The following is a 25,675-nucleotide window of genomic DNA, read 5'->3' as shown; positions in this document are numbered from 1 at the left end:
TCCACAAATGAAGCAGGGTATACATTATCTTATTTTCTAACGCGTTAGAGGATAGTGTAAAATAGAAGGCAGATTATTTTGAAGCATAAATTTCAAGGTGATTGTCCCTATACATAAAAAGGTTAGGTTTCAGGCTTAACTTCAAATACCAACAAAACAGAGCAATTTATCCCTCAGATATAGACTTCAATATCTGTTACAAAATGTGTAGGTTATCTTTACAACTGCAATGGTTACAGGGCTTTCTGTTTTCTTTTTAAAATTGAGAATGTGAAGTCTGGAGTACAAATTTACAGCCACCAGAGAAAATAACCTTTTTTTTCCCAAGTACCCTGATTCAAATCCTGAAGCTAACATACAATCTCTGGCAGCTTCTGAAAAACTGTTGTTTTTTTCAAAATTAATGAGAGTCAAGGATTTTTGTGGATGATATTTTTATTGAACTGACTGTATGATTAGGAGGCATATAGACAATATTCTGGGTATGAAGTGCCCTTCTTCATGTCTTTTTCAGGGGTTTGTTGCCAGACACCTGGTCTGTATCAGGGACTTTGAACAACTTCCTGCACGTTGTTGTTCATGCTATGGACTCCCAATGTTCTGATTGTGCTCTAAGCATAATGAGAAAGTCCCCATAGTGATGTTATCTGTGTATCAATCAACATTGCCCCAGATATTAAATTATAAACTTTCAGCTCGTGTTTGGCTTTCGTTTCAGGTGCTACATATGATTTTATATTGTACACATACATATATGTACCTAAGGGGAACTAACAAAACACGTATGTACACACCCATGAATGGTATGTGCTTTCTTACATCTGAGGGGTACCCAACTTGTGGCACAGGAACCCTGTGTGTGTAGCACGTGGCAAATCAGGGAGGGAACAGGCAGCACAGCAGAAGATAAGACAGGAAGCAGAAAGTAAAGCAATAAATCAGGCAGCGAACACAGGGAAGGAAACAGAGCAGCAGAACAGGCTGGGGAAGGGGATCAGAGCAGCACTTGAAGAGGCTGTGCAAAAAACTTGGCCTCATTGTTATATCTCATTCTCTTCTGCTATCAAAATTCTGCCAACTCCAATACTTCATTATGTTTCCTTGATATGATATCTATATGGCAACAGACAGATGTCGCATTTGTTCCAGGATATACCTCTTTATGTAGGGGACAAAGTGCAGTTCTCCAGATGACCACGTCTGTTGCCCCAGGATAAATCCTGAAAAGGTTTACAGGAGAAGAAGTACTAACAACTGAGCTTGAAATATTGCAAAGTGTATCTGAACAGTTGCACCAAATTAAAATAAGAACAAAAAGGAAGAAACTGCCCCCCCAGCACTGCATTCAGCTGCTCACTAAATCCTGGTCAGAGTAAGTGTACATGCCAATCCTGACTCTTGGTATGCATAAGGAAGTGTGTTTGTGCCCAAAAGCTTGCAAAGAACAAGTTGTCTAACTATTTACTTGGTCTAATAAAAAATATCACATTTACCCAAAGGACCTTGTCTGCCCATGCCAGTCCTGGGACATTTCTGTTGCGGGACAGACACAGGCACAACTTGTCCTGGGACAAAAAACAACATTGGTTCTTATCTTAAATCACATCACTAAGGTCCCAAAGGCAATAATTTATCACTTTGCATTTGTCTAGAGCAGTAGCCTGAGACCCTGTGGCACACTACATGTGCAATACATTAATAAATGCTACAGCACAGAATGATTTCTTCTTTTTGATTTTGGTTTTAGAGCACCCCTGTGCTACTCAAAGGCCCGGGCTGCATGTTACATGTATTACACACTGCACTGGTCGATCCTGCAATAAACTGAGACACACTAAGGCAGCGGTTCTCAAACTTTGGGTCTGCTGATGACCCAACATCAGTGGATGGGGTCACGATAAATATGCATGAATTTTCATTTCTACCTAGGAGAACTTTTACAATCTTTGCTATCTCCTATGCCTGATGAAGGGTGCCTGTGAAGGACAGCTTGCAAATAAAGATCTTTTTTTTTGCAAATACAGTCAGTTCTCGGACTTACGACACAACTGGTTCCTGGAAACTGCATCTTAAGTCGAAACGTTGTAACTCGGAACTGATTTTCCCATAGGAAACAATGTTATAAATGGGGATTGGTTCCTGAACCAAGGCCCGATACCCTATTTTCACCAAAAAAGCTCAGAACTTTGTACTCAATCAATTATAGATGAGTAATATAGCTACATTAACGTATGTATATTGTGAATAGTGCTCATATTGATTTGGAAGCATTTCTTTGAGGTGACGTTGCTGGACTTTTTGAAGGGCTCTTGGATGGACTTTTTGAAGGGCTCTTGGCTGCAGGGTTTCTGGAGTCTCGTCTGTTTTCTTAAAGAAAGTGCCCAAGGCAGTTTGGACAGATGTTCTCCAGGGACATGGGCAGCAGGCTTGCTCGCTGGCATGGCGTGGCACCGGATTGAGTCAAAACTGATGTCAGAAAGTTGAATCAGGGTGTCAACTTATAAACGTCGTAAGTGCGAAATGTTGTGACTGGAAACATTGTAAGTCAAGAACCGCCTGTATCTAGTTGGTCTAATAAAAGATATTACACCTGTGCCATTCCCTGAGATTTCTGCACGCAGGGTGGGGGTGGCCGGACCACCTCCGGCAGATGGGACCCACTGTGAGAGTTGTGCCCACGCTGCTGCTGGGTGCTCAGTGGGCACCTCAGCTTGGAAGCCACAGTTAGTGCTTGAAAGGGTGTTCCAACTCCGGAGCTGGTGTCCACCCAGTTCCCATTTGAAGGTGCAGCAGGGTCCCAAGTACTCCGCTTTGTCTTTGCATCCGCAAAGCCTCTGTGCAACATCATCGAGGCCTTCCTTCCCCTGCTACACGGCCCCCGCGGGGCAGGGAGGCGCAGGCGGGGGCAGGTGATGTCCCTGCATCGCATCCAACCTCCCCGGGCCCGCGGGCCGGCAGCAGCCGCCGGCTTCCCAGCACGGCCACACCCCTTCATTTGCATGGCCCCGCCCCCACGCAGCTGGCGGCTCTCTCCAGCTGTGCATCCAGCAGCCGCGCGGCGCATGCGGGGTTGGCGTGGGGAGGAGTGGCCGCTGCCTCTGGGGGACGCGGAGGGATCCGCTGGCGGAGGCGCATCGAGCCGGACGAGCAGTGCGAACAAGCGGCGAGGATGAAGGACCGGCTGGCGGACCTGGCCGCGGTGAGCGCGGGGCCCGGGGATAGGCAGGGCGGCGCCGCTGGAGGCAGAGTGCCCCCCCCCCCCCGCATAGGTGCTTGTGGGCAGGGTCCGCCCCTTCCCCCGACTGCTCTGGGGAGTGAGTGGGGGTTTCTGGGGGTTCCCCCCACAGAGCTGTTTGCTGGGGTGTGAGCAGAGCCCCCTCCCCAACAGAGCTGTTTGCCGGGGTGTGAGCAGGGTCCCCCTATCCTGCACAGCTGCTTGCCAGGGTGTGAGTAAGGTCTCCCCCATCCCCCCAGCTGGTTGCTGGAGGATGAGCAGGGCCCCCTTCAACCCAGAGTCCCATCCCCCCCACACATGCAGCTGGTTTCTGGGGTGTCCTCCCTTCCCCCCACAGAGGTGGAGGCTGGGTTGAAACCCAGTTACCTGAAAAACACAGTGTTTTTTTGTTTTTTTAATTCAATGTCATGTGGGTTCCACATCCTATTGAGCAATACTCAGTGGTGTCTTCAAAGCTCCACAGGTCATAAAACTAGGGCTGGGCCAGTATCTTCCCTCCTAGACATCAAGCAGTTCAGATACGCCACATCCAGGCGGTCATCCAAGTCTGAGGCTCGGAGGCCAGGCAGGGAGTTCAGATGTCTTCAGTTGCACTTCATCTTTGCCAAAAGGCGGAGAAGGGCTTTATCTTCTGTTTGGTGTTGAAGCTATTTCCAGACAGGAGGTTGGGTGGCCTTTTTCTTTGCTCCCTGTGGGGGTAGGTACCATTTGAAGGCTTTTTGTGCAACTGCCATATGCTGAAATGGATTGCGTGTTGGAATTGTTGTTGTTCTAAAGAAAATTGCTCCCTTTCAGTAACCGTAAGAAAGAGTACTTGCTCTTGGACTTAAGGCAGCCCTCTAAAGTATTTTGAAATATAGTGGCATCCCATTTATAAAAAAACAAAGCCCTAATTTAAAATATTAAGCACATTATAATCTGTGTTATGATGATAGTAATTGACATGTTTGTAATTTATTAGATCATTATAAATATATTCACGGTACTGTTTCCAGGACAGCCAGGTTGGACCTCAGTGTGCAGCTCCTGCACAGCCAGATTAGGAAGCGGCTGTGGCAGAACCTCATCCTCTTGCCGCAGCCCTTCCCAGGCTGACCCTGCATGGTGTCTCCCAGAAACAGGCACGTGGGGCAGTATCATCCCACAGTGGTGCCGCAACTGGTGTTATAGCATATCTGCAGGTTCGAACCGCTTTCCTAGACCTTTGTTTCCCCACCTCTTAAACTGTGCCCAGAGTTTGAAAGAATGTGGAATTAAATGGTCTGAACTAAATCTGTATTACTAAGCATATTTTAAAACAGCTATCAGTGAGAATGTACAGGAAGCATCAACTGTGCATCTGTTACAGACAGACAGTTAACTTCCATTTACTGGGTTTCTTTAAGCTGTCCATTCGTAGTAGATTAGCATGCAGAAATCCTTGACTGATGAAAACATGTAGCACAGGTGAGGGTGTTCCTCTCATGAGTGAAAATAAACACTGGATAGTACTAATGAAACACTTCTGTAGTACTATAACTTCAGTAAGTGTGTAAAACGCATTTAAATCCTTCAGCAGACACGGTTCTTTGAGTAAATCCAATACCCAAATAACCTTGTCTGCCTATGTCCTTAGACCAGCATAGCTTCAACCTACACCCTTTAAATCCTTCAGATGCTTTTGTTATTGACGGGCTACTTTAAAACGGGCTACTTTAAAAGTCTAAATGTTTTTATACTGTTTTAGTAATTAGAAAGGCCTACTTCATCCAGAGACAAACTTCAGGTTAAAAAGTGTCCCTCTTCCCCTCCTCCCACATACAGCAAGGCCACATTGTGTACAATATCACCTAGGCTAAATTTATTTTCAGAAATAATTTTTACAAGCAAATAATATTCTTGCTGTAATACTCCCCCTTCTCCAAAAGAAAATTCCTAAACTGAATAGTGAGAGAGAACTAAAACTTAACATTAGCAGATACTTCCCTCATCATGGTAAGAGTTCTGCTGTTAATAATTTCTTTTTCATCTATAGAGAAGTTGTTTGCATAAAAAATTATTTCATTAGGAAAATTTTGTGAGCCATATGAACACTCGGTTGGCTCTGGCTGCTACATGAAATTTCCATTATGACTTGACCTGTTTTTTAATTCTTTCTCTTCTGTGTAGTATAGTATAGTAGCTTCACTGCATTTAATTTGGCAAATATGTTATCTAATGCTTAATGGTTTGTATTTTAGTTTTTGAACAATAAGCTATCAAAGGCCTGAGAGATCTTCAGGGTTCACTAAGCGTAACTCCTTGACCTAGTGCCAAAATAATATTTTAGGCTAATTTGTTTGCTTAGAGATTCTTCCACACTTTTTTTTCCCTAAGTGTGTTTGGTATGTTATACAAATAGTTTAAGATATCATAATTTGGTATCCAGTGTATATTCTACCCCCCCCCCCCCGGCAAATGAGCATTAGTTTGTGTTTAAGAAAAGCTCTTATTTTTATAGCAACTCTATTTTAATGAGTTCAACATGTACAGGTTAAACAGTATAAATGAGTTCAACTGTATAAATGCATGTTTGATTTAAAACATTTAAGAGTCTGTTTAATAAAATACACAAATCTTTTTGTTTCTTTTAAGAGGTGATAAGTTATTTTTAAAAAGGTCTAACTATAAGCTTTCCCCGTGCCAAGCTAAATCTATGTGGTTGGGAGGAAGGGGGATTTTTTCTGTCCCCACTCAAGTTGATTCGGAGCTTACCATACTGTCGTCTGCGGGCATGTCCTCTTGAAGCCTTTTTTATCTTTATTTCAAGATAAACTACCAAGTATTTTAATTGGAGTTCACGTTTCTTATTTTTGTTAAATGCATCTTTAAATGTACAGAACAGAGGTCGGCAACATTTTTAGGCAAAACGTCAAAAACACCTGCAACCTCAACTTGTAATATGTTGGGGTGCCAGGGGCAGATGACAGAGCTGCCGTGAGGGTCCCGATCTTTGCTGTGGTTGTGCAATCCTGGCCCCTTTGCCGCCGTCCTCCCCAAGGCACGCGTGCCAAGCAAAACGCCTTCGCTTGTCATACTCTGTCACCAGTGCCAGGGTTTGCCTACCGCAGTATAGAAACATTTCCTGTTCCAAGCTATTAGTGTAATTGATAATACTTTTAATTGCATCCTTTGGGAAATACTTTCTTTTTAGTTATCCTTTACTTTGAAATATAAAAAGAAAAAATGGGCGCCAATTTGACTTCAATTCCAGAAACACAGAAGCCCATGGCAGAACATATTAACCTCTTTGAACACTTCATTACTGACCTCAGTTGCTGTCCTTAAACAAAATCTATTAACCCTCGCCTCCCCCTGACAAAAAAACACAAAACTTCAGTGTGAAATCGCAGAACAAGCAATTATGCACAGATTGGATTGTATTAACCATGGTCTCAACAGGGACTATGGATTCTTATCCTAGTAGGTAGACTAGCTGTTAAATCCAGTGTTCCCCAAGGTGTTAACTACCTTGTTCATCTCAGTTCATTTTATCCACTGATGTATTACCTTTTCAGCAATGTCCCCTCCCCTGCCCCTTTCCACTCTGTCTAAAATCTTTTCTTTCTGCCAGTTTGTTTATAGCATCTGTTGAAGTAGGTTATTACCAACAGACGCTCATTCCTGTCTGAACAAATTCTGAAAAAGCAGCAGACATACCTTGAGCTAATTACAGATAGATGAACAGCCTGTGTAAAACTCCATTTGTAAATAAAAACATTTTGCTTAAAGAAATGGAGCAGGGCTTTATTTAACCTCCCCCCCCCCCCAAAAACAAATCTGTATCAGGATCTGCTAAAAGATGAGAGTAATGCAGTAGGAAGGATAACTAAGTAGACGAGCAAGACTAATGAAGAAAGTTACCATCTGTGAAGTGCAAAGGGACTAGAAGGTAGATTGTATCGAGTCATAAAGTCAGTGTCTATTTAGTCCTTAAGTTTTAGTGTCCAGTAAAGTTACAAATTTTTATTTCCAGGCTCGTCTTCTAAAGGTGTTTTGTATAGTACCTTTGAGAATGAAGATTGTGAGGTCAGAAAGTGAGTGGTTATTCTGTTCTCCTACCCATGTGTCTCTGCCCTTAATTCTTTGCTTATAGGTAACATTTTCCATGAGAAATTAATTATATTAATGAGAACGTGAAGTTGTAAAATCAAGTGAAAATGTAACTGTTAAATATTGGCTATTCCAGGGGTTGGCAATGTTTTTGGGCAGAGGGCCAAAATTATCCGCAACCTCAACTTGAAAAATGTTGGCGTGCAATGGTGGGATGGCAGGGGAAGCACGAGGGGCCCAATCATTGTTGTGGCAGTGCAGCCCCGGCCCCTTGCCTGCCATCTGCCTTCAGGCACATGTGCCAAGCAAAATCCCTTCACTTGCCACACGCTGGCATCCATGGCAGGAGTTGCTTACCCCTGGCCTATTCAGTGTTAAGTTATCATTATATGTATTCTAGAAAAATAAAGTTAAAGGAAAGTGTACAGTTTATAAAGTCGGTATTTGAAAATTGGGAAATAACATTTAAGGTTGGCTGTGCATTTTCAGAACTCCATCCTGTTTATTGAGTGAGGCTGGAGTGTTATGGAACAAACAATGTGTTGTATCATTTTCATCTGTCTATAGCAACCATCGTTTTAGTTATACTGGTATTAATCGGTTTTGATACCACTGTCTGTCCACTCCCATGTTGGTATAAGTGGTGCTAAACTTGTTTTGTTCAGGATTGAAATTACAGCATTGTCTCTTGCGTATACAAAGTAAGGCCACCTGGGCAACTATAAATCTAGTACTTCACATCTTTTGGATGTTCGTTTATGCGTTCTCAATAACTTATAAGACCTCTTTTTTTTTTTTTTTTCTTGGCTTGTAATTAAAAATACTTAGTGACTTTAGTCTCTTTAATGAAAAAAAATGAAATTTTCATTTTATCAAACCAACTGATTCTGAGGTATGGAACTGAATGTGTGCCATATGGTGAGACTTTAGTTGGGCTGTGTCATTCTCCTTCCTGGCCTGCCACTTCCCTAGCTGTTGTTCTGATTGCACTTTGTCGCTCTAATGTATTCCTTTTGGCAGCTGTGAAGGTCTGGATTTCTAGAATGATCATGTTAAGTTATTATTTTGGCTTGTTTCCAAAGTTTCCCATAGAAATATAAATGAGGCAGGAAATGACAATTGTTTTAATAGCCTGACTCAGCTAACCTTGAATAGAACTTCATAGGATGCTAAAAAGGCAAGTCTCTGTCTAACCAACACACACTACATTTCAGAGACCTGATGCAATAATGGAAGTGTTGGAATTTCTTAAAAGAAAAGGTTGCAAGAATTTTCTATCATGGATGCTACTACTTAAGTGATGTTGTGTTGTAGCTGTGATGGTGTTTGAAATAATGAAGAGGCAAATATTTTTGTGGGTATTTTATTTAGGGGTGCGCCAATAAAGATTTTCTCAGCTGATACTGATAGCTAATTATTCACCAAGCATGTTGGCTGATACCCATCTGATAACTCATTTACAGGGCTGCAGCTGGGCAGCATGGAGAGTAGTGTCCTGCAGGTTAGTCTTTGTAGGGGAAGGGGCAGGGAGGGCAGATCGATGCTCCCCCAGTGAGGGAGGGAGTGGGGCGGGGGCTGGGGCAGAGTGCTGAATGGGTCCCTGGGGCTGGGCTGGGGAGTAGGATGGAGCTGCAAGTGGCTTGTCCAGGGGATCAGCCTCCTGGCACTTAAAAATTCCTGTGGAGGTTCTTGAACTAAAGCTTTAAATCGGCTTTAGTTCAAGCACTGCCGCCATCTTTTTTAAGTGCCGGGACGCTTTTAACTGGAGCGGAGCCAAGCGAGGTGAGGGTGAAGGCAGGCAGCCTGCTGTGGCCTTGGGACTCCTCGCTCTGCTGCCTTTGGCCTGGGAGCCACGTACTGACCGCATCACATCCCCTACCCATCCAGCAGTGGGAGGCACAGCTTGCCACTGCCACTGGCAGACGGGACGTGATGGGATGTCTGCGGCTCTGTCCCACTTCTCATCCTGACCCCAGGATCCCATTCACCCCCCTGCCCCACTCCCTCCCTGACCATGGGGGGCCTCAATCTGCCCCTTCCTGCGCTGCATTCCTGGCTGCGTGCATGCTGTGGCTACGTGCATGCATGTGGTGTCCAGGGGCCCCAGTCAGAAAGCATATTATATTTATTGGTACATTATTGGCTACAGTACCCAAAAAAAGTGGGTAGCCAATAATGTTAATTTTCCTTTTATCAGTGCCGATCCAATATGGACTGATGTATTGGTCCACCTCTACTTTTATTGGGCCAACTGTATAACAGCAAGAGAGAGAGAGAAGCTCTCAGGCACAAAGTACCCCTCCTCTGGTCAGATATTCCGAACAGAGAGGTTTTTGCCAGGTGGCGTGTGTTTCTCCCACAGCCCTAGCTTCTTTGATGTTTGTGCAATCTCTACAAGCATAAATATACCTCCAAATTAATTAAATGATTTAAAAAAGAAACATTTAAAATTAATTGTCTAATGCTTCAAAAGATTGTGTTATTTATATTCATTTACTACATACATTGAAGAAAATTAGGAATTTAACAAAGTAGCAAAGCTTAGTAAAGTGACCAGTTAAGAATGGAAAATATTTCTGTGCTTTTGCCCTTTGGATTGACTGATTCTGCAGTGTGCCTACATCTGTCATAACAGTCCAGTTTCCAAATGTGTCCAGTCACAAATGTGACTTTTATTTTTTGCAATTCAACCATCTGGCTGAGGTAAAGCAATTTTGGAAGGACAAGTCAAACTGTCTGTGAAAGTCAGTTTCTTTATGCCTAGTTTGGATGCAGGGAATTGGATAAAATGATATTACAAATGATGTATAACTTACATTAGTTTGAACAGACTTGAAACCATAGGGGTGATGCTAATGTTGAAGGCTCTAAAATAAGGGTTGGCAAGCATGGTTCCTAGAAGAGTATAATGAATATTTTTAGAGAAGCAATGGATATTAAATAAATAGGCAGAGGATGTCAGTCTCCATGACTGCCCAGCTAAAAGCTCTCAGGAGCTGTATTAATACACCAGTCTTTTGAAGAGAGAAGTGCTGTTTGCAGATGCTTCCATTCAGATGATTGAACTTGAAAATTATTGTTTATTTTATAGAAAATAAACAAGAAAAAGGGGAAAAAACCCCTCAGTACTGTAAATAATGGTGACATGGGTTTATGGGTTGACTTTTTTTTTTTTCAAATGTGTTTGTGTAAATAAGTCATTCCAGGCTTTAAAGATAAATATGAAGTAAAGATTAGGTAAATCAATTGTAACCTTTTTTTTTTTTTCTGCATTTCTGTTGGAGGAGTTAGTGTTTTCTTGTAGTCCCTTTTTGCAGTGCTTTTTAGAGATCTGTAGAAAATCATCATGCATTCATTCTTCTCTATTTAACAATAGAATTTTCTCCTTCCTTTCAGTGTAGTAAGATGTGAAGATGCAACTATTTTGAAGCTGGTCATGTGCCTTTGCGAGTACTGTCTTTGTCTCCCCTTTCATTGCGATTCAGCTTTTATTTCCCAGGATTTTACTTTTTGCTCTACAGCACTGTTTGACTCAGCACAAGCATTTTTCAAGCCTTCACGTTCCATGTACATAATGCATAATACTGTTAACACTAATAACACTTGAAGATTTTTTTTTTGCCATGTACAAATAAAAGTAGTTGTATATGACATCAATTTACTGTTTGTCTATCCTTCCTATAAAAGATCAGTGTATATACTAGGGAAAGGTTCAAACTGTAGGGAGAACAATACTTCGATGTTTAAACTTAAAGTTGAAAAATCATTTTTAATAATTGAAGGCAGAAGGCAACATGCGCTAACAGTTATTCATACAGGCTAAGTGCAGACAGTCAAAAAGCCCCAGGCTAAATCGATTCAATCTTTGCAGGTTTCTCTAAACTGCCTAGATTGAACCAGTAATAACGTGCACCGATATTCACTTTTGAAACCGGAAAGGCAGCCAGACCCCTGCAGTTGGCCCATACTAGTAGCTGGAGGGAGAGGGTTGTGGGGTGCTAGAGCACTCCTGATGGCCACTTCAAATGCAGCCAAGCAAGGCTGGTTGACTGGTTGAGTTGGAGGAGTGAAATTGGTGTTGATTTGTGTCTAGTCTTCTGAGCCTAAGTCTTTTGCTATAAGACTTTTCTGGTTTGCCCCAGGTAGTGTTGCCCTAGCACAGAGTAGAGCAGAGGCAGAAGTCTCGCTGGAAACCTTTTAAGTACACAGGTCCAAACCAGGATATAATCACAGATTGTCTGAATAACAGTAACCGCTGGGATAAGCATTATGCCAATTGGAAATCCTGATGGTTGGTTGTGGAGAAGGGACTTGACTTAAGGACCAAGATAGAAGAGCAAAAGAGACTTTAACAGTAGTTGGTGTGGGATTCATTGGGCATTGTTTTATAACTATCATGTAAAGTGCTGTTGTGCACTTAATCTGAGATGAGAAGAGTGAATCAGTGCAAGGTGTCAGCTTTGAAGGAAAATATCCCAGAGCTAAAAGTATTAAGATGCTTGTTGGTACATTTTTGTTGAATTTACTCTGGTACTTTTAGTCAGAGAGCCTTGGCTGGCAGTTGCCTCATTTTTGGTGCCTTCTATCTGGAAATTGGTAAAATATTTTTATTTTATTGGTACAGGTACACTGATATATTGGTCCACATCAGATCGGCAGTGATAAAAGGAGAATTGACATTATTGGCAATTGGCTTTTTTGGGCCAGTGTAGTCAATAATGTCACCAATAAATCCTGCGTGCAGCCATAGCGTGCACGCAGCCAGGAATGCAGCCTGGCAGCTTGGAGAGCAGCATCCGGCCGATAAGTTTGTGGGAGGGTAGGGGCGTGGGCAGGGGCGCAGATCAAGGCCCCCACAGTGAGGGAGGGAGAGGGGCAGGGGTAGGCACTGCCCCTCTACGGCAGGTTGTGGGACGGAGCCGTCGGCAGCTCATCCAGGGACTGGGGAGAGGGGCAGGTCCCTGCTGCTGCGCACACCCCTGGGGGAGGCATGGGGGGCATGTGCCCCCCTGGATTTGTGCACACGGTGAGGGTGGCCTGCCTGCTGTGGGCTTGCAGCTAGGGGCTGTTCTGGCCTCTTCCCAGTGCCGGTGGGGAGGCTTTAGTTCCTTTTGGCAGTACTAAAGCATGGCACAGTACAGACTGTTGCTGTGCCGTGCATGTAGTACATAGATAAAGTTTACCACTGTGTCGTCGTAGTGCCGTGGTATCCCCAGAGAGCATGTTGCTACAGCAGTGTAGCTGGTGATTGTATGTAGATGCATGTGATTGCTACCTTGCTGTAGCGCGCTGTACATTGCCATGTTGCCATAGGGCAATGGGTAGACACACCCCTGGAGACCCGAGGTAAGTCTTCCTGGAAACGTGGAGTGTTCAGGCCGTGTGGCATCAGGAACATCCTGGTGTGGTAGATCTCATGGTTGCAGTAGAATTTTGCATCAGACCCTTTCAAAGGCTGGTAGCAAGGCTGTTAGTTCTTTGGTATATGTACAGTAGTTCTTTATATGAGCTCCTGTAAATAAACATGTTGTTTCCACGAGCCTCATCAAAATACTTCAAGCAGCTCACTTGTGTCCTCAGACCTGGCTACAGAGCTCAGCCAGAAGCTACGGTGAAAGGGTTAACGCAGACCTCTACTCTTCTCCCCACTTCAGTTTGCTGGGCAGATGCACGTGGCAGCCTTCTTAACAGCTGCAGGGTGTGCGGCATGCATGGTGTCTCCAGGAGTGCTCCCCTTCCAGTAAAGAGAACTGCTTCCCTGCATAAAACACACATCCCAACTGAGGGGGGGGAGGGCTGACTTGGCAGGGTGGGGAGAGGGGAATGTGTATTATATGTAAGAAAATATGGTAAATGCACAATACCAATGTGGAGGAAACCAGTTACATTGCCAGATCACTTTCTCCTGCAGAGCATAACGTGATTTTTTTTTTTTCTATTTTTAATAGCTTTACCCACTTTGTTTTTTTTTTAAATGGGGATTTTGGAAACATCCTTGCCAAATTTTTCCATATTTTATAATTAGCTTTAGGACTCTTTTCCCGAACAAACTTCACGCTTCCTGATTTGTGCCTCCTCCCGCCCCAGTTTCTCTCAACTGTCATCTCTTTGGTATTCAAATATAGCCTTTATGGAGCCGTTGTGCATTTTGACGTTGAGTGTTTTAAGAAGTTAAATGATAAAGCATGTGCATAGATGTTTGTGGGATCAGGAACAACATTTTCACTACTATTGTAGATAATCCCATTGAAATCTGTAAAATGAAGCATGTATGTAAGTGTTTCAAACCAGGGGTGTAATAACATTTTGCCATTGACTGTTTAACTTATTTGCCAGGTGTTACTAGGCAAATTAAATTAAATAAGTGTATGATATTTAAACCAATAACAGTTTTTTAACCAGTTCAAAATCTGTGGGTTGCTGGGGGAAAGTTATGGAATTCTAGTTCTTGTATGACAGCCCAGGAAGTTTTATAGTATAAGAGCAATGTTGTAGCAGCAGTGGTCCAGAAATCATATGAGAAGCAAGCAGCTCACTTCTGGTGCTGCTTTCTTAGGGTGCTTTCTTTTAGTAGACCATCCTGTGTCTGGTTCCTGTGATCAGAGACCTGAGGAAGAAAGTCTTGCACTGAAAAGCTGGACTAACTATGTAGTTGGTCCAGTAAAAGAAATCCTTGCCTCTCACAAGATTAGTTTTTGATATGACTATTTTCCCGTTATCTGTGTTGCAAGAAAAGTTATTTTATTATGTCTTGCTGTTAAGTCTTAATTTCAGTGTGGACAAGTTCTTGTTTATACAGAAAATCAGTAGTGTGGAATTTTTACTGGATTGTTTTAGTATGTATTGGCTCTTATGGTGAGGGTTTAGAAATGTGAAGAAAGTTGGGGCTTGTAAAGAGGAGTCAAAAAAAAAAAAAAAAAGAGAGAGACCAGAGGAAGGGGCAGGGAGATGGGAAGGAAGAGGTAAACCACAACGGGGGAGGGCAGGACGGGGTGGTGGAAATAGAAAGGGAAGAAAGTAGAAAAAAGGAAAGAGTAAGAAGACCAAATTGTAGCTTTCTGTCAGGCATAACTTTACTGTGCTTGCTGTTAAATGTGTCTAAACATGATTTGTTACTTTTCTATTTCAGAACATAGATCTGTGCTTTGTTTTACAGACTTGTTTAACATTGAGTAACTTGTTTTGGTTTTACAGTGTAAAAAAAATGGAGAAGATGGAGAATCAGCTATTGTTGTTGAAAAAGACCATTTTATGGATGAATTCTTCCAGCAGGTAAAACAAATGCAAAAGACATGAGTTTTTCTAATGCTCATCACTTCAGTGTGATCCTATTTAACAAAGTTTTGACTTATTAATATCATATTCTGTAAGCTTTCTGAGTTTCTTTTGATTTTAAAACGTAAGCTTTTTTTTGTCTGTCAGCTTTGTCAAGTCGTACCTAGAGAAATACTTAAGTTAGAACTCAAAACACCATGGTGCCTCTCAACCCTGTACATCTGTTATGGCAGCATTCTTGCTGCTTTTCCCACTCAGGTTTTAATAGATGGATGTGTTAACTCTTCGCTGTGTGACATTCTGCTTGTGAATGTGAATATAACCTTACCCCCCCCCCCCCCAAAAAAAAAAAAATTAACCCAAAAAACCAAAACAATTTTGCACTATTTAAGCTGTTAGGCATTCAAAATGTCTCCACTTTTGTTATTCTATGACAAGTTAGCCATTCTTTTTTTTTCTTTATTAGATTACTTGATTTCATTGGTGAAATTAAGTCCAAGTACTCTGTTTATTAATTTTGCATGGTGAAAACCTAGTTGTATCTTGCATTTGTCTTACATGTGTGTAAAGCAGAAAGCATGTTTAAGTCATCTTAATTACCAGAAAGCATGTTTAAGTCATCTTAATGTGCCCTGTGTATTTAAATATGTGACAGGCTTCCTCAATTAATGAAAAACATTTCCTTCTCAGAGATTCCTGTCTTTTAAAAATGTGCTTTATGTTGGGCAAGTATTCAATCAAACGCAAATACATGCAGTTAATATTGGTAATGTAGAGTTCAAATTGCAAATTGGGTTATAAAACTTTATCACAATTAAGCCCAGAAGTTGAAGGTACTTTGTATCTAGTATTGGATTCTGAGGTGCTGCCCAATTTATGGTCAAAAGTCAGTTGGAATTTCTATTAAAAAGCAGTTTTAATGTTTTGTTTGTCTTTTATTCAAACTAATTAACTCTTTTGTTTGTCTGCTTTTTTTCCCCTTACACAACATCACATAAATCATCCTGCTGTTGCTTCTTTCTGCTGCGTGTTTAGTCTTTTTGTCCCAGCCAGCCTAAGCCTGGCTGGCTGCTTTGTGTATTTTCTGCTACTGATTCCATCTTTGGTAATACTGTTTACTTTTTTTCCACAAATGTCATCTTCCTGGAGTCCTCTGTGGTTCAGTGGTAGAATCCTTGTCTGCCACACTGGAGGCCCAGGTTGAATTCCCGGACACTTAAACAAATACAGCCATGGAGGTACCCAAACATCTGGACTCAGCCTGACTTTTGGAGTCCGTCACAGTGGCCTAAAGGGGGCATGGAAGGTCTGGGCAGTAGGCCTGTGCGAGATGGCTAGTGTTTACTTTGGATTTAGATTTGGCCAATTCAGAGGACAGTGATTCAATTCAGTGATTCAAATCACTGTCCCAAATTGATTCGGCCAAATCTCATTTGGCCTCATGTCTGAATCAAACAGGCCCCATCCCCTGCCTGCTCTCCCAGCCCTGGTGTCCTGGCTCTTTTAAAAGTCCTGTGCTTACTGGCTCCTGCCAAGTAGGGGGGTTATCCCCACTGCCCCGCACTGCATAGGAGGCTCTGTCACAAGCCCCCAGAAGCCCCAACGGCCGCTGCTTCAGCTGGTGAGTGGAGCGTTTTTTTTTTAAAGAGCTGGGATGCTGGGGCCAGGCAGGGCAGCCATTGATGGGGCTAGGAGAGTGGGCTGGGGTCGGGAGGGTGACGCTCAGGAGGTCTGCAGGAGCAGGCAGGGGATGGCACCTGGTGGAGGTCCCCCCACCCCCCATAGTCTCTTCCCTCGTCCTCGAACCCCCCCCTTCTGCCCCCTACTTACCGGCACAGAGCCCAGGTCCAGCTCCCTGTAGCGGCGAATGGGGACTGCCCGAATCTCCGAATTTTTTTTCCAAATCGATTCAGACCCTTTCATTGGTCTCCCAGTTTGATTCAGATTCAGAGATTCGGCTGAATCTCCTCTGGATCGAATCGGCACCCGAAGCTTTGCACAGCCCTACTGGCTGCCTCCACTCCTCCAAAACTCCTGCTGAGGCCTGTGCATTGAAGGTCTGGGTGACGTCTCACACATACACCGTGATCTGGAAGGATCAACGACTGCCAAACAACATCATCTTCCTGCCTTTGGTTGATCAGATGCCCTCTCAGAATCTCAGTTCACTTTATTCAACTGTTTTCTAAAAACCCACTTCTGATGAAAAGCGGATAAAAATTCTGTATAAAGTACTACTACTACTATTACTAATGCATATTATGTCTTAAAATTCAGAGGTAGAGCTATAGCTGTCTCTTCTTGTACGCAGCAGTGGGAGGGGTCTGAGGCACATGCATCCTTCAGTCTTGTTTAGGCCATATTTGCCAGAGGTTCTCATCTCTCGGAGAACAGTCTGTTCGGAGCGATTTAGGGTCACACATTAAATCACATTTGGATTGTGGGATATTTTTCTTTGATTTCTTCTCTTCCTACCTTGTATAAACATATATTGCATCAAAGTAACTAACCACATAGCTAAAAAGACTTGTGTTCTCTTTTGAGCCTATTATGTCTACATAAATAATTTTTCTGTGGTGTTTGCATAGTGTGCGCTTTCATCACAATAAAGGTCAAAGCTCAAACTGATTCTAGCAGTCCCTTGGACTAGCATGGCTAAGACACTTTGGTTCTTGTAGCCAGTGACATACAATGGAGTCAAGTGACTGGCATCATACCTAGAGACCTTTTGTCTCTTGAGCCCAAATGAGCAGGTACCTATTTACAGCTGGACTGACTGGAGAAGGCCTCTAGATCACCCAAGATCAGAATTTATGGACTGTGTGTCATGGTTAGTTTAGCATGCCTGGTTTGCTTACTGCCTGTACCAGAACATGTTTTCTTGAAAACTAACCAGTCTTTTCAACTTTTTAGATATTTTTCCCCCTGAAATAAAACAAACTTAGACCCTCAGGACAATTTTTTTTTTTGTAAATGACTGCTTCCTCCATATGTTAACTTTGTTGTAGGAACAATTGTATGCAGTAAAGTCACTTCCTCTGTGTCAGATTGTATCCTGTTTCCTTTTAGTCATGAGAACGACACAAAACTCATCTTCTGGAGCTTTAATTCTATCACAGTTTTGGTATAGCAAAATTAGGCAGCACTGTATGAGCTTCAAGCTTGTAGCTAGTGTGGAGTTTCAATTGCTAGAAAGCTGTTTTAAAAAAAACTAGTCAAGCTGTGAACTATATTGTAAAAACGTTATGTTTAGCTTTTAAATACTGGCAAGACATTTTAATATAGAACCTAAAAGACCTGATCAGCAGAATATTGTTCAGATCCAAGACCTGGTTCCACACTTGAGTAGTAGCGCGATTTGTAGAGTGAAACATGACATACGACTGTTGTGATTGATTCAGTTATTTTGACTGAGGTGTGGCGAGTATATTCAGCATTGTACAGGGCATTTCAGGATACAGTTTTATGCCATTGTAGTATTCTTTTTGAAGCTGGTTTGCCTGTTCCTTAAAATATGAAATTTTCATCGTATTAAAGGTACTTGATCTTGTGCTTTGATATTCTGATCTATAATGGAGAGAAAGTATTTAGGTATGATGTTTGTAAATAGTATTGCCTAGTTCTTACCTACCTGTCAGTATGGGTCTTATGGAAGTTACATAAAGAACATAACATCCGGCATAGCCTTGCATCCAGCTAGTTCTTTCCTCAAAACTTGCACAATCATCATTGCTCTAGTGTATTTATAATTGCAGTAGTGGTGCCTAGATGCAGTGATAGTGCGCATAACATAGAAGCATGCGTACTCCGTGAAAGCTGTTGCGGAAAAATCGCCATCATAAATAACACTCAATAACACTATTTAAACCACAGTTGGATCAAATGGTTGGTAATATGACCTCCTACCAATAGATGGCACTGCTGCTATATTAACTTCTATTAATAGTGAACTAGAAAATGTCACCATGTTTCCAGTAGGTTATGGGAAAAACATGAATTCCATGGTGAATGGAAAATTAGGATCCCTGTCCACATCTAACTTCACTGTCACGTTTACTGTCATATAGATAGGATTAAAGCTCCAGAAGATCAGTTTTACTGTTAATTTATTGAAGGGTTAAAGAAACCCTTAAAGATTTATACGTCTAATATTAAGATAAATTGTATACCAATATGCTCCACTACTAATTCTTAAATCACATCTGCTGCCAAAACTTATGTCCTTAAAGATTATTCACATATTCAGTGGATTCTTTTTCAAGACATTAGCATTAGAAGTAGTAATGTACTGTAAGGGATTTGCTAAAAAGGAAGCTTCAGCTTAAAAAAAGTTGATCTTTAAAACAAGCAAATCCACATACACGGATGTTTTTTGCGACTATCCAGAAACTTATATCTGTACTTGCCAAATGAAAGGATTCTTCCAGAAAACCTCTCTGAGGATCTCTGAGATGCTCCAGCTGTTTACTGAGATTCTGATGTCAGAGGGAACTGCTTCTCCAGTCACTTGCACGGGATCGTTCATGAGTTGCAGCTGAGTGGAGAAGCAGCAGCCTTTGAAACAATAAAAGCCGTAGCTGTTAACTGGGCAGCTCATCCTAAATTGGTAACCCACCATGAAATAAGCAGGTTGTAAACCACCTGGATACAAATGATCCAGGATTTACTGGAGAAATGTGCGTCGCTGACATGATGAAAGGAATTGGTAGTTTTCTTTTTGTCAAGAAGTGAATGTGCATGTTCTGCAAGTCATAAAAAAGCACTCCAGTAACTTCCTCTTCACATTGAGTAGTCTGGTGTTTACTCTGGAAGATGCTGTCTAGGGAATTGCAGAACTGTCTGTGATATGGATGCTGTAACACCAGAAAAGGATGCCTTCAGTAACTCCATGGCAACACATGGATACCTAGGCAAGGTGTCTTTTAACTAGAAACTTAATGCAATTGATCCCAAACTGTGTTTGAATTTTGTGTAGCCAATGTCATGTCTTGAGTGTATTGTTCTGTAGGATGAGAAGAGTAATAAAGGAAGACTTGAAGTATCATGTTTGCATTGGTATTGTGGATTAAATAAAAACAGAAGAATACTGAAGAAATTACAGGGTATAACGGTAATGGCTAAAACAACTGTACACCAATGGAAATAAATAGCAAAACTTGCAGTAGAATTTGCTTTAAACTTCAGAGCTTCCAACTAAAATGAGTCTAGTGCAATCTTGTAATACTTTCTCTAGAAGCACTATGTAAAAGTAAAGCAATGAATAATTATAACTAAGATTGTGACTGGAACTTGAACATCTGGTGGGTCCCTATTGTGTTATATCTTCAGGTAGTTCATATAAACAAGAGGCCATTACATTGCATGTGGGGGGGAGGAGGCGGCGGTGTCCATCCATATGTAATTTCATGTGACTTCTTAAAAAGCATTGTTCTGTGCCAGTACAAAAGGTCCTTTCAGCAAAGTAAACACTAAGAAATTGCTCAAAAAAATGAAACCTAATTAAGGAGGAATATTAACATTTGTTTTTCCTACCCAAGTAATGAACTATTTCAAAGCCAGCTCAGATTGAATGGGTCTGAGCACTTATTGTTGTGATGGTTTAATCCAGGGGTCAGCAATCCCTGGCGTACGTGCCAAGCATGGCACGCAAGGCCATTTTGCTCGGCACACTGCTGCCAGCCATGGAGTCCAGGCTGCTCCCAGCAGGCGGCTGGGAGGCTGCAAGCCCTGTTGCAAGCAGACTGGGCTCTGTGGGCCAGCTGCAACCGGGGGGCTGCTCCAGGCTCCAGTATGTTGGCACTCTGGCACCCTCTAAGGTAGACATTGTGGTTTTTTCAGCACTCTGGCCAAAAAACGTTGCCTACCCCTGGTTTAATCAGTTGGGTAGCCACAAGGCTTTATTTAGATGCTGGTTAAGGCAAAGATACTCTGGACATAACCCAGTCATTAAGAGAGGTTCTCTACGTAGCATTTTAGTGATCTCTGGTGTGCTCTGAGCTGCACTTTACCCCGTGCAATTCCTGTTCTTGTGTTGCTGCCATCCTTTATGGTGTCAGACTTTAAAGAAATCCTGAGCAAAAATCCAGCTTTAACTTAAATTATTTTAATTGTGAAGCTTTAATAATAATGGATATTGTTTGTGGAAAGGTAGAATCTAAATTCTGATTTATTGTCATTTTTCAGCAAAAATCGTGTGCCTGTTAACCTTAGACCTGCTCTTCTGCATCTTTTACCAGTAATTTTCCAGTAATGTACCAGTGGCTGTGGTTAAAATAAAGAGCGTTATTGAGTTGAATTTATGATGGTGATTTCTCTATAACAGCTTTCATTGAGTACTTATGCTTCTGTGTTATGCCCACTGTCATGGCATCTAGGCACCGCTACTGCAATTAATAAACTAGGGCAACTATGATTGTGCATGTTTTGAGGAAAAAACTAGCTGGATGCAAAGCTATCAAGGTTTTTGTCCTTTATGAAAGTTCCATAAGAACCATACTGTGACAAATACATAATGCTGAAGAGTGTTACATTTTTAACAGGAAGGTGTTTCCTCCTTTTTTTTATGCTAATCACCTTTTGCCCCTTCATTTCTTTCCTTAAATTACATTAGAATGCAAAAGGGGATGCTTGACAAATCATTTTGCAACTTGGCACTTGAATCTTAGTTTTTTAAATGTGAAGTTTGCCTTTTTCAGAACAGCATGTGCCGCACGGATTAAGCTTGTCCTTACCTTTAAGGACGTGCCAGATGCTGACCTCCATAGGAATGTTGTCATGAAATGGGGCCTCAGCTGGAGAGTGAGTAAACACTCAATTTGATTAGTTTATCAGTAATTTTGCAGGGTTTTCGCTTCCTTACTATAGACTGAAAAGCAACAGCTTTGAAATTGTTCCTATCAGACAATTAGGACATTTGGGGTGGAAGTATTTTCTTTTGAACTAAGTAATTTCCATTTGTCTTGCCTTCATTTCAGCCTGTTTTAGGGACAGGTGTATATTTTAATAGAAATGATTCTATCCAGTATCCTGTGTCAGCAATGCTTACCGCTAGATGCTACACAGGAATAACCACCTGCATAATGTGGTTCATTGCACGATACTGGCATGGGGGTATTGGAATGATTGGTTCTGAAAAATATCTGCTGATTTCTGCTGATCTTCATATTGCATAAGGGCATATCTACATTGTTGCCTTTACTCCGGGTTCTTTATATGTTTTAGCCTAAACTTTCCTTTCATGCAGCCACATAAAGACCAATTACCAATTTGGGTTTTCATGCTATGAGCCCTTGCTTGCACTGGGGAAGGCATGGGTCAAAAGCCAGTGTTTTGTTTTTAGGCAGGCTTTAACGCTCTCTCCCCTCCCCACCTTGTTTTGCGGTAAGGATGCAGCAAGGATAAGCTTGTGTGGCTGCGTTGGAGTTTAGATAGCTTTTTACCTTCTTACAATTCCCAAGGCCCGTGCTGTTTTGGTCCTTCTAATTAATCGTTCTGTACTCGGCTCCTGTGCATCGGAAGTCACCTACTCAAGCAAATTGTGGTACAGTATAAGTATTCCAAAACTGAAACATCCAAGTACCTTAAGGCAAAGACTGTTAAGTCCAGCAATTCATCTACTTGTCACTACAATAACACAGAATTTGTCTGAGTCATTCACACCCCGAGTACCGAGCATCTGGTCATGCATGAGAGATATGAGCAGGAATGGTGTAATCCCTAGACCAAAGCCAAACAGGATGGGACCAGAGGAGTCTCCTGACAGAAGAGCGCACACAGTTGCAGGAACAATTCTGGTGCTGAAAATGGCTGTGGAACAGGCTATATGCTTGAATGATCTAATGAGCATCTTGGGGCCATATTTTAAGGATATGTTTGGGGATGGGCCCAGGTAGCATCCTGGACAGGAAGTGGCACTGGAACTGCAGCTGGGTAAGTGGGGCTTCCATCTTTGTTATAGGGGAAATTATAGTATAAGTGGGAAGGGTTTTAGAGTTATGAATAATAAAATGTTTTCAAAGGATAATGTGCATTTGGAGTTTGAGGGTGGTAGCCATGCTGCTTTGGTAGCTATCCCTCCATGTGTAATCCAAGATGGATTTGAACATGGGGAGGGGAAATGCAAATAATGATGTTATTAACAAGATAACACTATTTCTAAAAAATCATAATCATAGGTTTAGCAAAGACTAGTGAGTATATGTAAATACTGTGGATACCGCACTGTTTGCAGTTGCCACATGAATAGACAGATTGGCTGGGTCCACATGAATGAAGAAGTTTGTTTCCCTGGGGACAAGTAGTGGTGGCTCACCTTGTAACCCCAGCAACCTTACCTGGGGGCCTTAGGAGCTACAGCCATGGTGCTCCTGCAGCTGGGATCTCAGCCAGGCTCTGGTTTTGGGTGGCACCCACTGCTGCCATGTGTGTTGCCCCACTTTTTTTGCCATGGGTTTTTTGACCCTGGGCTCTTCCAGGGCCAAACCCCCTCCCCATTGCCCTCTTCCCCCCTGGCCCTGCAAGATAGAAGATAGGTCTGCAGCACTACATACCGCATGTCCATGCCTGTCTGGGTGCAGCCATTAATGCCATTATTCACATTAAAAAATGGTCTTAGCTCAGCCTTGGTAAATCCCAATGGTTATATTAAAGTCTTTGGAGAACATCTCCCTTTAGGCCTGTCTGTTTCTGGCATTGTCTTTAGGAGGGCAGCACATTCAAATCCAGTCCTAGCAAGACTTTGCTTCTTAGTTCACATCTTAATGTTTGCTCAAATGTTCCTCTATTCCTGTTAGTTAATGTTTCTGAATTGTTTTATGTAGGAGGAACTCTGCTGGCCCCTGATATTCCTGGGCAGGGCAGATTTTCAATGGCTGCCTCTAACTTGCCAACTCTCTCCTGTTCTTGATGTGCCGTTCAGTTAGGAAGTGACAAAAAGTTTTCATTGGCACATAGAGATGGAGTCCATCACCTAGCCTGAAAGAGTTTCTTCCTCTTCCATTCTGGGACTTTGAGCAAGTTAATATATTAGGGCTTCCCCCTTCTGAAATATGTTTGAAAACAATACTAATAAAGGACCCTTACTCTGGTTTCCTGTCTCCTCATCTAGGTCCCCAAAAGTTTCAATTTTCTAAAAACTAAATAAGCCTGAAACTGTTGCCATACGGTCTCTGGTTTGGCTAGGTAGCTAGCAAGGCTTTCTGAACACGTTGATGCATAAAAATAGTACGAAAGCTTATAGACTAAGTGTCAAACTGGCCTTGTAGTGATGCAGAACATGGAGAAAATATGTTTTTTTTTTCTTGGCAGGCCCTTCCATCTCTGCTGCCCAAAGACATCCACTCAAGACTGTTGAACAAGCCTGAAGACAATTGAAAAAGGCCCTTGTACGATGTTCACAAGTCAGCCTAAACTACTTAGTAAGGAAGAAGAGTGGGACATGAGAGAGACAAAATCAAGGAGGGAAGAGAGCATGGTCTTTGAGCAGCGGAAAGAGGAGTAGGACCAAGCACAGCCCACCAAACTGCAGCCCCAGCTCCTGCAGCAGCATAAGTGCTGGACTCTTAAAGCCACTGCAGTATTCAGGGCTGGGTGGGCTGTATATTACTCCAGAAATTGCCTCTTCAATTCATTCCAGTGTTTCTGACGTAAGGAGCTCATGCCAGATACCCAATTCTATTATTAGTGAAGATGTTTTGCTTGCACTTTAACTGGCATAGTTTTGCACTTACCGTTTTCTTTGTATGTTGAAGGAAACTAGTATGCTTATAATTTTTTTTAAGTCTTTATTTTAATACTATTTTTGCCTTGTTAATAAATGTATTTGGTTATAAAACGTAGTTACTGTGAGTGCTTTCTGAAACAAAGGAATCTGAATTATAGCCAAAGCTTTCATTAAAGTACTTGATTCACTTGCACTATCAAACAGAAATAATCACAGTTGTTTGTGTAATGTCTGTGATGATCGGGGATCTGGGTTTTCCGTTTCCCATGGAAAAATGGAGTAAACTGCAGATTTTACCTGGTACTAGAGGCAAATGCAGATTTCTCGTTTTACTGGAGAAACCCGTGGATTTTGCAGTTTTGTGACAAGCTCTCTGCAGACTGACATCCTGCAAGGGGCTGGGAGGAAGCGAGAGGAGTGTGGTCTGGCGGGGGGTGTCATGTGCATGTGGTCTCCAGACAGCCTGGAGAACAGCTCTCGCAGGTAAGGGAGGGAGGGAGTTGGGCTGGAGCTCCTGCCCAGCTGGACAGTGCTGGGGGTTTGAGACCCAGGGCTGCAGTGTGTGGCTGCAGGGCCCCAGCGGAGTGTGTGATGGGGTCATGGGTGGCTCATCTGGGCAGGGGGCTGGGGCTGGCTCCCTCCCTGCTGCTGCTTGCGCTCTCAGGGGGGCAGGGAGAATCTGTACCCCCAGATCTGTGCATGGGATGGGGGCAGAGCAGGTTGGGAGAGGCTGCTCCCCTCTGCTACATGCACTCCCAGTGCATGGTGTGGGCTGCTTGCTGTGGGGGGGAGGGCTGCTCCCCACTTCTGTGTGCATTCCTAGGGTACAGGTGGACCTGTGAAGCCTTGATCAAGGCATGGGGCGGGGTGGGCTGTCTGCTTCAAGCTCATGCTCCCTGCCCTGCAGCACTCCCCCCGGGCCTCTGCAGCTCAGCATGTGTGACCAAGCACTGCCAGTGGAGCTGTGCAGGAAGCTGCCTGCCGCTGCTAGCTCTGCACTGCCCGTGTACCCTGTGCGCAACCCTAAATCGCTTTAGCCGCGCAGGCAGGGGATGCCTTGCCATGGCAGCAAGGAGCTTGCAACAGCAGGCAGATTCCTGCATGGCCCCACTGTTTTCTGGAGCGCCAGGTCACACGCTGGGCTGTGGAGGCCCCAGGGGAGGGCAGCAGGACAGGAGCCTGCAGTGTGCAGCCTCCACCCCGTGCACAGATGTGGGGGGCACAGGTCCCCTTGCCCTCCCTCCCCCCCCCGAAATGCGTGCCATGACAGGGAGTACTCCCACCCCTGCCCAAGCCCACAGCTAGCAGGTAGCAGGGGGAGAGCCAGGCTCTGCTGCAGCAGCCGCCACCTCCTGCCATGGGCAGGGGGCTGC

General features: G+C 43.0%; 1 protein-coding gene and 1 long non-coding RNA gene across 3 annotated transcripts in view; both read left to right on the top strand.

Annotated features, from left to right (window-relative positions):
• The first annotated feature begins 3,069 nt into the window (after positions 1–3,069).
• STX2 (syntaxin 2) overlaps positions 3,070–25,675 on the top strand; it is a 44,544-nt gene continuing 21,938 nt past the window's right edge. Inside the window, exons 1-2 of one of the 2 annotated variants that reach the window (XM_019538965.1) lie at positions 3,070–3,199; positions 14,501–14,578. In XM_019538965.1, the coding sequence (XP_019394510.1) occupies positions 3,170–3,199; positions 14,501–14,578 (108 nt within the window). In that variant the 5' untranslated portion in view covers positions 3,070–3,169. The remainder of the gene's footprint in view (positions 3,200–14,500; positions 14,579–25,675) is intronic. The other variant, XM_019538966.1, reaches the window with a different exon arrangement.
• LOC109312740 lies at positions 21,577–24,414 on the top strand. The gene is made up of 2 exons (XR_002101895.1): positions 21,577–22,510; positions 23,888–24,414. It is a non-coding gene; the product is annotated as an uncharacterized LOC109312740 (long non-coding RNA).

The sequence above is a fragment of the Crocodylus porosus genome, unplaced genomic scaffold, assembly GCF_001723895.1.
Source record: "Crocodylus porosus isolate Cpor-Errol unplaced genomic scaffold, CroPor_comp1, whole genome shotgun sequence".
NCBI lineage: Eukaryota > Metazoa > Chordata > Crocodylia > Crocodylidae > Crocodylus > Crocodylus porosus.
This window is presented reverse-complemented; position numbering and strand designations above follow the sequence as displayed.